This window comes from Pestalotiopsis fici (assembly GCF_000516985.1).
Source record: "Pestalotiopsis fici W106-1 unplaced genomic scaffold PFICI_Scf_4, whole genome shotgun sequence".
Taxonomy (NCBI): Eukaryota; Fungi; Ascomycota; class Sordariomycetes; order Amphisphaeriales; family Sporocadaceae; genus Pestalotiopsis; species Pestalotiopsis fici.
In genome coordinates this window covers 3,780,090-3,794,211 of record NW_006917094.1, presented here as the reverse complement: position 1 = coordinate 3,794,211, position 14,122 = coordinate 3,780,090, and the positions used below count along the sequence as shown (strand labels likewise).

The window sequence follows — 14,122 nt, the reverse complement described above, 5'->3', positions numbered from 1 at the left end:
CTTCGAACTTGGGAAATATAACATGAGAAGAGAAATCTTCCTGAGATCGGAAGGTCACGATTGGACAACACATTTCAGTTAGTGATTATTTTGGTTGTAGAAAATCAATGTCACAATAATCTGGATGCGCTTGAATATTGGTTTGACTGGACATCACCCAGTAATTTTATTGCATGCTTGCACCAAACCCGTGATAGTGACAAAATGGCCCGTTATGTATCTGTGCAGAATCATTATAAGAGCTCACGTGCACTCTTGATCCATTTGAGCCATGCCCGCAGTATTCTTGTAAAGGTGTCTCGACACTTGCTGTATCTCAGCTGCCAATATCCAATGTTACACTGCCTTTTGTCTCGTTCGGCATGTATATCCATTCGCCCCACCAAATCCAATGATCTCACAGTGATGCCCCACTACTTTGCGTCACCCCGCTGACCTAGCTTCAAAGACAAGCATGCAGGTGACAATAATCATAATATTAAGATGGATCGCAGCCGAGATTCGGACTGATCAACGACCTACCTGCTCGAACTTTGAGAGTATTGGCAGCAGTGCTTGGATTTACATCCAACATGCTCAGGCCTACATCTTCCATCTAAGGTAGATTAGATTCGGTCGGCCCTCTCTCTGTCTTTCCCTAGTTCTCTTTGAACGTGCGCCAACACCTACTGGGACGACGATCATGCCTTCATCCCTAGCTCGCAAGCTCTTGATCTGCGCTGCTGTGGATGGCCTCATAATTCAACCACTTGCACCCAAAGGTCAACGTGCTTCTCAGCCAGTAAAAGTCAAATATGGTGACTCGTCAGTATCATCGCTCTCGCGGGATCAGCTCCCCGATATAAGCAAACCCAACTCGACTTTTGAGGCCTTTGGCATTATTGGTATGTCTACGTCATCGAAGGCGCAATTATTTGTCTCTTTCGAGATAATGCCAGCGCATACATAGCATAGAGCGATCCCGGCTAATAGTCTTGTGTGAATCTGTAGGTCTCTTCACAGTATCCCGCCTAAGCTATCTCGTAACCATCACCGGCCGCCAACAAGTTGCCCAGATTCGGGGATATCCAGTATACGTCGTCACAGATGTCGCTCTCACGCCGTGTACTTCTCAAGCCGAGGCCGAGTCCGCTGTGAGACATACCAGCATCCAGCTTCGACGTGCTGCACAGGCAAAAGACCATAACGGCACTGACGATGAGCTGTCGGGCTCTGATACCGAGGCTGACGTTGCCTCGTTGTTGGGACATGATGAAGTGGACGAGGTGCAGAGCGATCGCGAGAGCGTGTCTGGTAGAGGAGTCAATGACTTGCATGAGAGACTTGATGAAGATGCAGGAGAGAGAGAAGGCCGAAGCTCCATTGCTGAAGACGTGATCAAGCGCAAGGGCAGCTACGGGCGGTTCGCTGAGCGCTGGTTCAGCCATCGCGGATGGGTACAAGATCAGAAGCGGAACATGGGTATTAGCGGCGCAGCAGCCCAGAGTTCAGAGGCGCCCGTAGACATGCAGGCGAAGAAGCAAGAAAAGGGAGAGAAGAAGTTGAGCAATACGGTGATCGCCGAAACAGCGAGCGACAAGGTGGGAAACGCCGTATCGACAGGTGAAAGCTTGATACCAAAGTTGTTGCGTATGGCGCATATCTGGTTTGGCACTTCTCAAAGTTTCTACTTCAGTTATGATGTGGACATAACCCGGAATCTGGAGAATCAAGGACTTTCTACTACCGGCGATATCCCACTCCATCGAGCTGCTGAGCCGCTCTTCTTTTGGAACAGACATCTTCTCCAGCCTTTTGCAGCCGCAAAAGAAGACTCACTTCTTCTACCACTCATGCAGGGGTTCGTCGGACAGCGCGAATTCACAGTAGATCGACACCCTCCGCAAACGGATAGCGACAAGGGATCGGCCGGGATGGAGATGAATGATTTCACACCTACGGCATCCGGCACTGCATCTCCGACGCCCGAGCCATCAGCTGGCAAGTCTGCCGGCCTGAGATCTACTGAAAAACAATTCTTGATCACAATAATATCGCGCCGAAGCATTAAACGGGCCGGTCTGCGATACCTCCGACGCGGCATTGACGAAGAAGGTCATGCTGCCAACAGTGTCGAGACAGAGCAGCTGCTCTCAAGTCCCGTTTGGTCAGATTCTAGAATTTTCAGCTTTGTTCAAGTCCGGGGCAGCATTCCACTCTTCTTCACGCAGTCTCCGTACAGTTTGAAGCCTGCCGCTGTGATACAGCATTCCGAGCCGGCCAATCTAAAGGCTCTCACACGGCATTTTGATCAGTTGCGCAAGCGCTATGGCGGCATACAAGTAGTGAACCTGGTAGAAAAGCATGGCGTGGAATCTGTCGTTGGAGGGGCGTTTGAGCAAAATGTGAAGAAATACAACGACGACAAGCAAGCTGATACAGAGAAGGTCAATTTCGAGTGGTTTGACTTCCATTCTGCCTGTCGGGGCATGAAGTTCGAAAATGTCAGTCTGCTGATTGACACCCTTGGTGCAGAGGTTGAGAGCTGGGGCAGCACGATACAGGACCGCCCAGATGCAAAGAACAATATTGGCGCTGGTACTTTGACATCCACACAGAAGGGAACCCTTCGTACCAACTGTATGGATTGTCTCGATCGGACAAACGTGTGTCAGAGCAGTTTTGCCAAGTACATGCTTGATTCACAGTTGAAGGACGAAGGGTTCGATATGACCATCCAGGCTGACCAAACAACGACTTGGTTCAATACTCTTTGGGCAGACAATGGCGATGCAATCAGCAAGCAATATGCTAGTACAGCCGCAATGAAGGGAGACTATACTAGAACACGAAAGAGAGACTACCGGGGTATGGTAAACGACCTCGGGCTGAGTTTGACGCGTTTCTATAATGGGTAAGTACTCGACAATTTCCCATAAAAACTCAAGCGATATTAATTCCCTTTCTAGCATGGTGAATGATTACTTTTCCCAAGCCGCCATCGACTTCCTGCTAGGCAGCGTCACTTCCATGGTCTTCGAAGAGTTTGAAGCAACAATGATGACCAAAGATCCTGCCGTATCCATGACCAAAATGCGTGAGCAGGCCATTGAAACGTCTCAAAAGATTGTTATTGAAAACCCAGACTCTGAAGACGTTATTGGTGGCTGGACGCTGTTGTCTCCGCAGCAGCCCGATACGATTAAGAGTTTCCCATTTGATGAAGTTGTACTGCTGCTCACCGATGCAGCCTTGTACGTATGCCGTTTTGACTGGAAGCTCGACAAGGTTGCCAGCTTTGAGCGGGTTGATCTCGCGGATATCGTGAGCATCAAAGTCGGAACGTACATAACCTCCACGATGTCTTCAACGCAAGCAGACGAAGAAAAGAACGTTGGATTGGTCATCACATACGAGCCTGGGAAGAACCATATTCGACGTTTCAATACAAGAACCTTGACAAGCACTGCCGGCTCTGCGCCATCTAGCAGTGATGCAAAGAGCGGTTCAGCAAATGAAGACCTGAAAGACGGCGCAGGCCCCTCTGTATCTGGTGGTATTCTCGCTCCCATCTTTGGTTCTTCGTCGCCCACCAAATCGGGCAAGCCAAGCCAAGCTCAGAAGAGAATCGCTCTCAAGGCTCTCTACGCACAGTCGTCCGAGAACGACGCTGGCGTCGCTAGGAGGGGCAGTCGTGTGCTGAGTGAGCAGGAACAGATTGAGGTGCTGGCGTCTGAGATCGAGAGGCAAGTCTTCATCGCTCAACCGCTTAATGATACCCAAGGCAATGCCGAGAAGAAAAGCATAGTAGAGCGGCAAGACATTATCAGCCTTGCTGAAGCAAGGAAGAATACTGGACTGCTAGAGACTTGGGGTCATGCTGTCAAGAAGCTGGTATGGGCGTAATTAATAGGACACATGATAGAGGAAAGGAAACAACACACTTTTGGCAACAGGTGGCCTTAGAACAAGGAGCGGATCACGACGTACACGCGCATTGATGATTTCACCGTATACATTATTACAGCATTCATACTCGCTAGCAATTCAAAGCATATTCTTCATGACTTTACTATTTTAATTTGTCTTTTCTGCCGTGGAGACGGCCCGATACAGATGCATTTGGTACCGCATGTTCTCCAGTTGTATGGGATACCGCAACTCGTCCGAGATGCGAAACCAGATGGATTCATTCTCGTCGAGTTTCTCCCACTTGCATCCGTCCTCTTGCTGCGCTTGTGCCTTGGTCTTGTCCCCGGCGTTTGATTCCGCGTCGCCGCCATCTTGATCCTGCGGCTTCTTCTTGGTCCGGCCCTCGCCGGCGCGCAGCAAAGTGTGGTCCACAAGCCAGGACATGGGGTACTTTTTCTTGTTCTTGCCGTCGCCGCCCACGGCGGCCTCGGAGTAACTCCCGGGGCTATCGACGACGAGCAGCAGACTGCCGGGCGCCAGGGTCCGGCCCAGCATGCGCAGAAACGCCGTCGTCCGCCCGATGCCGCCGCCCGTGTACAGCTCGTTCAGCGTGAAGAGGAGGGTGACGAGCACGGGTTGTTGGTCGGGCTGCTGCTGCTGCCTCTCGCCGCTGCCAGTGACGGAGAGGCTGCTCTTTAGGTCCGCGGCCGTCAGCGACAGCGCGTCCCGGTGGAGAAACGTGTACCGGAGCGTCGTGGCGTCGGCCAGGGCCCTGTTGGCCGCCTTGGCCGCCGCGCTGGCGTACTTGTAAATGGGCGGCGGTGCCGTCAGCGCCTTGTGTAGTTTGGAGATCGTGTCGGTCCAGGGCCCGGCGTCCACGAGCGTCAGGTCACCACGGACGCCTGGCGATTTCGATAGGAAGGAGACAAAGGCGGCTAGCTCGGCAGTGCCGCCGCCTAGAGCCAGGACTTTGAGGGTCTTGATGTTGCTGTTGTTGTTTGCTGGCGTGGTGGCAGTCTGCTGCTCAGATTCGGCGCCTTGATCATCGCCATTTGCGTCCTTGCACTCCTCAGACTCTGATGGTGCTACGTCCGTAGCTTCCGAGACTCCCGTGTTCGTAGACCCATTGGCCAAGGATAGATCAGCCAACCGTTCCGTCGTCTCGTCATTCCCCTCGGTTTCAACGGCAGCAGGTGTGCTCCAGGTCGTGTCATCCCCCTCAAGGGCCAATCCGTCCAACCAGTCCCTCAGACCATCGAGAACGGCCGCATAGCCCAGCGCCCTCGTCGGACTCCACCTTGCCGCATACACATCCAGATACTCCTCCCGAGCAAAGGCCTTTTCAAACTCGCGGTCGTATAGCGCCGCCTTGACCTCCTGCAGGGTCTGGGAAAAGGCGGGAGAAGACAAGACCTCGCTGTAGGCCGACTGGAAAATGGACAAGAGCTTTTGCTGCGAGGCGAGCTCCTCTGCCGACGGCGTGGCCTTGGCTGGCTGCTCCTGGGCGGCTGCCGATGCTGCAGCCTCTTGTTGCGCCTGCTTGGCCGACGACTTTGACGGCGCCTTGCTGCTGGTGAGCAAATCCCTATCGGCACGCTTGTTGGTGCCTTTTTTCTGTTTACCTGGCATGGCTGTGTTATCCTGGGCCACTCTATCAAGAATGCCCAATCTTGTTTCGGAGGAGTCAAACGTCTCCTTGAGGATTTTTTCTTCCCTTTGTTGGAACTCTTTGCTTGGCTGTTGGACGAAGTATAAAAAATAATTCGGACATGCGATTTGAGTGTCCGGAATTAAGGATTCAAAGGTGCACAATGGATATTTAGCTTGACAAGATAGAAGTCAGTACATACAGGCAGGCCAAGGGCGCACACAGATTTGGTAATCAAATCTATGATACAAACACGGTCCTTTGATGCATTTATCGGGTGCACAATGAGCTTGGCAGAATAATAATCATGAATATATATATCTGTAATTTTTCGCAAAGGAATATCGATGGCATCAGGAGCCATCTAATAAGGTGGACAGGAGCCAAAACAACTCTTGATTCTCTCTCTAAACGAAACAATCCCCAGAGAAGCAGAGGATATATCAAAATTACCCTCGTGTTAAAGGCGTGAATTCATAATGACTCAAGCCTGATTATCCCAATGCAATATTTGTCTACACTTGGGTTTGGTTTTGTGTATCACGAAGAGAAGTGAATATCAGCGCCAAGAGCAAAATCGATTTGAATTCCGAATAATCATATTAGAGTAATACTACAGGGACTCAGCCATGATCAAGGTCTATGGATATCAACTATTCTCACAGCATGTATTTGAAATGTAACCTCTACTGATTCCCGAAATCTCCTAGACATTCAAAACGATGTCTTGAATTCGGGCGCCCAGCAACGTGTCCATAGTTTAATCTTTGCCATGTTGAAAATACTCGCAGCAACAGAGAAATGCTGCGAATAGTAGATTACGCCGAAGCGTAACATGGCATGTAAATGATGTGTGCATTAGGTCGTTCACGTTGGGGAAATCTCGATTCGAAAAGCATGGGAAAGGCGTCAACAGTGTCTATTGATTTCATGTCAGTATTACCGATGATGAGCCTTCAATCACCGGCTCGATATGGAAAGACGTCAATGTTGAACCACGGACGCTTCTTGCTTGAATGTTCGTTCATTCGCACGGCAGCGCTCACACCACGCTTCAAGATACCTTTGGAGCACTAGTGAAGGAGGCTTGAATCTGCCACATTACTTGCTTCTCCACGGCCGGTTGTCTTGACCGCGCTTCGACTATTTCTTGGCCGACCGTGGCATTGCAGCGGACCAGTGCCGTTGGTACCCTTGCATCACGAGATGGTGATAAATCAGCGACTCGGCCTCAGGGCGCTACGGCTGGTCACGTCACTGCACCGTTGAGTGGAGAGCATGCTGCAAACAAGCCCGTACACACAAAGGCTGTGCGCAGCTCATGTGTTCAGAGAACAGATCTTGCATGGATAGACCCAACAAACTCTTCAATACCTAAAGAGATAGTTGTTAGCACGATATTACATCGTGAATCATAAAATACACTGAAAATAGAAACATTTCAGACAGATTGAGAAGATTGGTTGTATGCGGGTGTTTTCGGCACTGAGTTTCAAAGCGCAAGACTCCTACTCCTCTTCGCTGGCCCCCGCATATCTCATCATTTGGGTGACACGGACAAGGAAGAATGCGAGGGCTTACCTTTGAACAGAGGGGTAATGATCTATACATAGCGCCACCCTTATATGTTGCGTTATACGTACGCTGATAATGATGATGATTCTGGACGTCGAGAGACCGACGGAGCATCTCAAGTATCCGGCTGGATCTTGCGGCGCTTGTCTCGCATGGCTCTGAGTTTGGACTTGTCTTCCTCGAACCGCCTAAGAAACTGAGCCTGTTCGGCCTTCTTCTTCTCGCGAAGCTGGAAGCGGTAGAAGTTCTGGGTCTCGTCCTTCTTCTTTTGCTGTCTCTCCAGCATCTTGCGCTTCGCTTCTTCTGCTTCCTCCTGTCTGGCAGGGGCGGTACGGCCACCTCTGGTGACAGTGACGAAGCCGTCCTCATCGGGCATGTTCTGCATCGCCTTGGCCAGCTGAGCAGCCTCGACTTCCTTCCTGTTGTACACGGTGAAGTAGGCGTCGACCATGTCTTGCATGGCATCATTGCCAGGATAGCAGAGCTTGTTGTGCACCTTGAGCCACTGGGAGCCCAGGGCTGGGACCTTGTCCGCAACTCCTTCGCCCCAAACGGGGAACTTCTTGGACTTTTGAGTCTTCTTCACGGCCTTGAGGACAAGGTCGACGCTCTTCTCGTCGGCAAGTAGGACGACAGCTGTGCTGCCGCTGCGACGTAGAGGCCTAGACCAGATGGCAGGCAATTGCGCAGCTGCTTCATCCTTTTTGTTCTGGGCTTCTTGCTCCTCTCTCTTTCGCTTGCCGAGTGCGGCCAGCCGGACAGCTTGTCCAGGTTCGTGGGATGTCTTGGCAGCCTTTGCCTCCTGCTCGAAAGTAATGGCCTCGAACTTGCCGGCGCCTACCAAGCTGGTGAAGACGGCTCGAAAATGAGCCTCGGTGCTGTCTGTCGGGACATTGACCAAGAAGAGACTGCGGGTGTCGTCCTTGGTAATGATCTTTGCATTTCTGCGCAGATAGACGGAATGGGTGGCCGGGATGGGCAAGGACGGAAGGGGAGGAATCGAGAGGGTCAGGACTGAAAAGTCATCTTGTCCTGTTGGTTCAGCCATGATTCCGTGACTTACTATAGTCACTGAATATCAAGGCTGCAGAATGCCTCATTGAGCAAGCTTCTGTGTAATGTGCACAGTGAACTTGTGAGGAAGAAAATACCCAAAGGTGTCAGCCACGAGAAGGAAAAAGTTTTGAAGCTCCAGGTCGAGGTGAAAAAAAGTTTAGGTGGGGGCATTTCGCGGCCAAAAGTTGTGCATGCGCCGACTCGATAAGCTTTATATGGCCCGTGCACACTACCTATGCATTAGGTTAGCGCCCGCCTATCAATGATGCACTACAAACGAAGGTTTAGCAGCTTTTATTTGAGTCGCAGACGGTAAATAAAGCAAAACAGTCGTAAAATTAAACGACTTGTGCAGATCATAAGCCACTCCGACCCGTGTGTCAGCTTTACATATTGCCTATTGTATACTCACTGAAATTTGTATAGGCAATTGTTTACATGTAGATTGAGCCACGTCGGATTGTTCAAATATTGTATAGTCTTATCAACCCTGTACTGAGCCAAGATGAGGAATAGGCCAGACCAAGGATCGTACAGTACCTCCCTCCCTAGTAGGACAGGGTTTGGGCTCCGCGGAGACCATTGATATGCAACCCTTATTAGCTCATTACTCCCAGCATCACATTAGAGGCGGGCTTGGTCAAGAGTCAACATAACAGACTTGCATCGCGGACCGCGCTTCCAGGTCCCAACGCCATCAGAGATTTCTCCGAGACCAGCTCACGATGACCCTCGTAGGGAATTTGCGGCAATTCATTTCAGGGACAAGGAAAGATGCTTCGTCCAAGCCTCCGATTCTGCTATCCTGGCGGTCATCAAAGTTCTTCATCGTGACCACCGTCTGTTTGGCTTTATTCACTGATATATTCTATTATGCTTTGATTGTACCCGTGATCCCCTTCTCTCTGACTGTTCAAGTTGGTATCGCCGAGGAACAAGTCCAGTATGTATCCGCCTTCCCATATTTACCCTACAAAGATTTTGCAAATCTGGTGCAATCCCTAAAATTATAATGACGTCCACTTCTTGGTGTAACCTAACAACACTGCCAATTTGCTAATTCTACGACACTCGAAGATCATGGACCTCTATTCTACTGGCATGCTATAGTGCTGCCCTATTTGTGAGTAGTCCATTAGCGGGTATCTATGCCGACCACACTTCCTCGAGAAGATGGCCCTTACTCCTGGGACTTCTGGCTCTGGCCGCATCAACCTTGCTGCTCTGCTTCGGGACCAGTATCGGCCTCCTGGTCCTGGGCAGGTTGCTACAGGGTCTGAGTGCTGGTATTGTCTGGAGCGTCGGCTGTGCGCTTCTAGTTGATACCATGGAAGATGCTGTTGGTATGGCCATGGGCTATGTGGCCACCTCCATGTCCGTTGCATTACTGATTGCACCGACTGTCGGCGGTGCTGTATATGCAGCAGCTGGATACTATGCTGTTTGTAAGTGCACCAGGGTTATTGTGCATCTCTGCTTATACCACCGTCACGCTAAGCTCACTGGCATTGGGGATATCTCTCGACATGGAGGGCATCTGTCAAGTTGACACTGATGCTCATCAATTTGAATAATTCAAGGCGCCTCGAAAGACTGACATTTGTATCTGCTAGACTATATCGCATTTGGCGTTGTGCTTGTTGATATTTTGCTACGACTTCTCATGATAGAGAAAAAGGTGGCAAAGCAATGGTTGGCACCAGTAGTCTCTGAGAGTACCCCAAATGCTGGAACGGACGTCGAGAAAACAGCGGCTACTGCTTCTCAAAGAGGAAATCAAGAGGACCATCAGGCGCCAGCTGACACACGGCTCATTCCTGCGCAAGCAAACATGGCCACAGGGGCGCTTCCGGATTCTGCAGATCAGAGCGGTGCCTTGGCACGCCATGCCACGGGCTCTGAACGCTCGTACTTGAGATCAAAGCCGATTTGGGTGCTCTTGAAGTCACCTCGACTGCTTGCCGCCCTATATGCTATTCTAGTCCAAGCAGGCATCATGTAAGAGCCCTCGTGGAGTTTTCATTTTTGAACATCAATGCTAACGCTTGTGGCAGGATGGGCTTTGACGCTGTTCTTGCACTGTTTGTGCAGTCGACATTTCACTGGAATTCTATAGCGGCAGGTCTCATGTTTATCGCCATCTTTTTACCCGGCTTCATCTCACCACTGGTCGGCTGGCTGGCTGACAAATACGGGGCCAAATGGCTGTCTTTTGCTGGATACGTGGCCACGATCCCACCCGTCATCTGCCTACGATTTGTCACAGAGGACACGATTGGACACAAGGTCCTGCTGACTGTCCTGCTTGCGATTATAGGTGTTTCCCTGTCTTTCAGCAATACGCCCTTGATGGCAGAGATCACATATGTGATCATGGAAAAGGCCGAGGCTAACCCAGGCATATTTGGAGAGAAAGGCGCGTACGGCATAGGCTACGGGCTCTTCACCATGGCCTTTGCCGCGGGGGGTGTGGTTGGGCCGCTATGGGCAGGATATGTCAACGACAATGCTGGTTGGGGTACGGCGATGTGGTCACTTGGTGTCTGGGCAGCATCCGGTGCGGCGGTCGTGGTCATTTGGCTGGGCAGCAAATCGCCGCAGAAGCAAGATAACAGACCACCAGCCGCCGCGGAAGGAGGACGCGAGGCTACTGCCCCTCCTGTTGTAGAAGGAGTATGATTCGTTGCCGGCGTCTGGTTCCTCTGAATAGTATCCGACAAATGGAGGAATCGCATTCAGTCTCGTCAAAATCTGGATGCTTTGTGCTATCGTTGCCCACTTCTGAGAACGGAGGTCCACCAATCAATCACACATTTTCAGCCGAAATGTACTACCGACATGGATCCGAGTCGATGTCGGTTTCAAAGCACAAGAACAACCGACCATGACCCAATAGAGAGGTTTGGTGGTAGATGCGACTTGTCATGGGCCTAGGTTCCCTGGGCACCTATTATAGTCTAAGGCCATCGCCACCGGCTCATTATGCACGAGTGCGTTTAGAGAGGGAGATATTCCATTCAATACAATACACGGCTCAAGTTTGTTGTAAGATAATAATTCCTACTTAAGTTGAGTCTAATCTGTCATGGTATTAGGTGCGTCTAAACAACAATACTTCAACAACCAGCAGTTGGGTCGGCGACGACACAACTCACGATGGGGTCCGATGGTGTAGTTGGTTATCACGTCAGTCTAACACACTGAAGGTCGGCGGATCGAGCCCGCCTCGGATCATTATTTTGCCCTTCTCAAGGGATTTCCTTTTTTTATCTCGCCTTGAGTCATTTTCTTCTTCCCCCGCATAAATGGTTGCGACATGGCACCACTATATTTCTTTTTCGACGATCTATTGTATATGCTTAAACTGTGTCGATCACTGCAGAAGACTTTGAATCGATGACCGAAAAACACTCAACTGGTGTGCCACTCGGTATGTCTACGTTGCATGGGTGAATCGTGACAATCTTACCGTGCCAAGAGGACTTGTGATAGGCTGGGTCTGGTATGACTTGTGTAATTCTTCTTCCTTTTTTAAGTTAAATCTGACCTATGCGGGAGCGGGATGGAAAAGCAACTCATTACAAAATTGATGAGTAAACACCCAAGACAACTCCAGCAAACCTCTTGTATCCAATTTCGCAGATGACCAGCTTAAGGTTGGACTCGGGCTATCCGCTATTTGGCGCGGACGTAATTTTACATCGACTTGTGCGGATGGGGGCGATGGTAGCTGACTGGTAGCATGCTGTTAAACGTGAAATGGTTAGGGATTGAAAGTGTATGCCAATGTCACCAAATGCAGATGGGATTATGATCCTTGACATTGACGGTAGGTGCGGCCCGGTAGTTTGTGATACCACCGCAAAACATGCCATGAGAACCGTGATACAAAGAAAAGGAAAAGGTGGGCGTCGATGCTGACATTGGCACTTGATCTCGAGGCTATATGCTTGTCCTACTATAGAGCGGAATGGACCGAAAAAAATGTGTGTCAGATGCGATCCCGTGGTAAACCCAGAAAAAGAATCCCGAATGTATGGACGTTCCGAAATCGTCCACGTCTGTGGCGTCCAGAACGGGTAGCCGACATGATCAAGGAAAAAAAAGTTGATAGACACTTGGAAATGATGCTCGTGTATTAGGTTGCAACTGCAAAAAGCGCTCCTATTCGCTTATGGTCTGAAGCAGGGCGTTTAAGTGAGGCGGGCACTCGAACGTGTGGACACCTGTCGAAAGAAAGTCGGCGCACCTAGGCTGGAGTGCATGGCATGGAATTCGACCTGCCGAGCCTTCTGGCGGTGAATGACTTACCGGATTCGTCTTATAATGGAAGAAAAGGGATCCATGAATAACCGCTGTGGTTTGACTTCCATTAACCAAGTCTTGCCCTTACTTAAGTTGTCGACATGTGCCACAACCAGCGGGTCCAGGATTGACATTGATCGTCTTTTGGCCTGTCCAAGATATTTCCTCATACTTTGTAATGTCGTCTGCACCTGTCAACCGGTACTGGATACCACATATCGATATACACAAAAGAGTAATCACACAAGAGCTCCAGTTTTACCTTGGCCCAGATGCAACGGGTAAGTTTTGTGTCCTCTGTGGAACGTATATCCTACGAAGCAATGTCTAACCTATTCCAACATAAAAGTATCTATTACTGACTTCTTATGGACGAGCTAGTAAGGCCATTTACCCGAGACGGCGAGGACGGATACCTCATAACAACCCCGGGTGCTTGCTTGAGTGATGTGGGTTTTCTTTGGCTCGATGACTAGGGTCCGCGCATCTAAACCCAAAGCCAACCAGGAACAAATCAATGACATCTGTTTGAAGTCAAAAGAAATATGGGACAAGGCGGCTGCAGCCAAGGCAGCATCAAACCCCGAGAAGCAGTTGAAGCGGCCACTTCATCAACCGATTCTGATCTCTTCTGGCGACGGATCCGGACGCAGAAACAGTGAACGGAGAAGATCCGAGGCTCACAGGCCGTATAGTGACAGGCGCCGGAGTCACACATCTCAAAGGTGATTGTTGCTGTGCTTGGTGAACATCGACAGCACATATCAGGCTATACCATGGTACACGATTCGGCCAGCGCAATAGAGTACATCGAGGAGGAATGGCCGACTGTTTTGGATTTCAAGACATCTGACGAATACGGAGAACACCGCGTTATGTGCCTCATGTGATTGGATATTCCAAGGTCGAGTTTTGCGTGGGTATCGGTTCGTCCAGAGAGAAGATGCCATCTGGCGCGGCTGATCGCCTGCCTGTGGAGACAATATCTTGTAGAAGCTGCATAGTCGATCGATGGCTATGCATGCACTGCAGCGCTCAGAATTTGGCACAGCAGACACCAATGAAGCATTTCTGGTTACATCCAAACTTGATTGGTTGCATATGCGACTTTCGCCATCGCTAGCGCCTCGACTTTTCTGCATTCGTGTCGATTTGTCGCAAGTACCAAATTTCTGAAGCACAGCTCTGGCTAGCGGCGATATACTCGATGTTATCATGAATGTCAAAACCAATCGCCTAGCGGCAACAGGCTCATGGGCGGACACTGTCCAAGGCACAATGACTAACTTATGGGTAGATGACCATAACGAGCACCGCCCACATAATAATAATAATGCGACTGCGTCGGAGATGCAGATCGAAAGAGGGCCTAGTCACGACACCCAGATACAGGGTAAAGCTCTGGGTCAGAGTAATGACTCCTCTGCAGCACGAAATGCCATGACACCAGGAAATATATTGTTGTTGTCAATCTGTCGATGTCAGTGCTTTTGTATTGTTTGCTTTGGGGCGTCGAGAGGCCTGTTGGTATTAAGATGCGGATGGACAAGAGCAAGTGTAGAGTTTCGGACGAGCCGAGGACCAAGTATTTGTGACAAGTTTGACAATATAAAACGTGGTTTTCGGAGCCAACTTAATTTCCGATGG

The 14,122-nt window shown here is 50.1% G+C and overlaps 4 protein-coding genes across 4 annotated transcripts; 2 read left to right on the top strand and 2 right to left on the bottom strand.

Moving 5' to 3' along the window:
* Nucleotides 1–682: 682 nt before the first annotated feature.
* PFICI_07132 (uncharacterized protein) lies at nt 683–3,885 on the top strand (the record flags this gene model as incomplete). The annotated part of the gene is made up of 4 exons (XM_007835713.1): nt 683–884; nt 991–1,293; nt 1,339–2,893; nt 2,949–3,885. 4 exons carry the CDS (start codon nt 683–685, stop codon nt 3,883–3,885), a joined length of 2,997 nt encoding a protein of 998 aa, XP_007833904.1.
* Nucleotides 3,886–4,056: 171 nt separating this feature from the next.
* PFICI_07131 (uncharacterized protein) lies at nt 4,057–5,520 on the bottom strand (the record flags this gene model as incomplete). Its single annotated transcript, XM_007835712.1, has 1 exon — nt 4,057–5,520. One exon carries the CDS (start codon nt 5,518–5,520, stop codon nt 4,057–4,059), a length of 1,464 nt encoding a protein of 487 aa, XP_007833903.1.
* Nucleotides 5,521–7,229: 1,709 nt separating this feature from the next.
* Nucleotides 7,230–8,162, bottom strand: PFICI_07130 (uncharacterized protein; the record flags this gene model as incomplete). Its single annotated transcript, XM_007835711.1, has 1 exon — nt 7,230–8,162. One exon carries the CDS (start codon nt 8,160–8,162, stop codon nt 7,230–7,232), a length of 933 nt encoding a protein of 310 aa, XP_007833902.1.
* Nucleotides 8,163–8,895: 733 nt separating this feature from the next.
* Nucleotides 8,896–10,849, top strand: PFICI_07129 (uncharacterized protein; the record flags this gene model as incomplete). Its single annotated transcript, XM_007835710.1, has 4 exons — nt 8,896–9,113; nt 9,248–9,615; nt 9,784–10,168; nt 10,225–10,849. 4 exons carry the CDS (start codon nt 8,896–8,898, stop codon nt 10,847–10,849), a joined length of 1,596 nt encoding a protein of 531 aa, XP_007833901.1.
* Nucleotides 10,850–14,122: the final 3,273 nt, after the last annotated feature.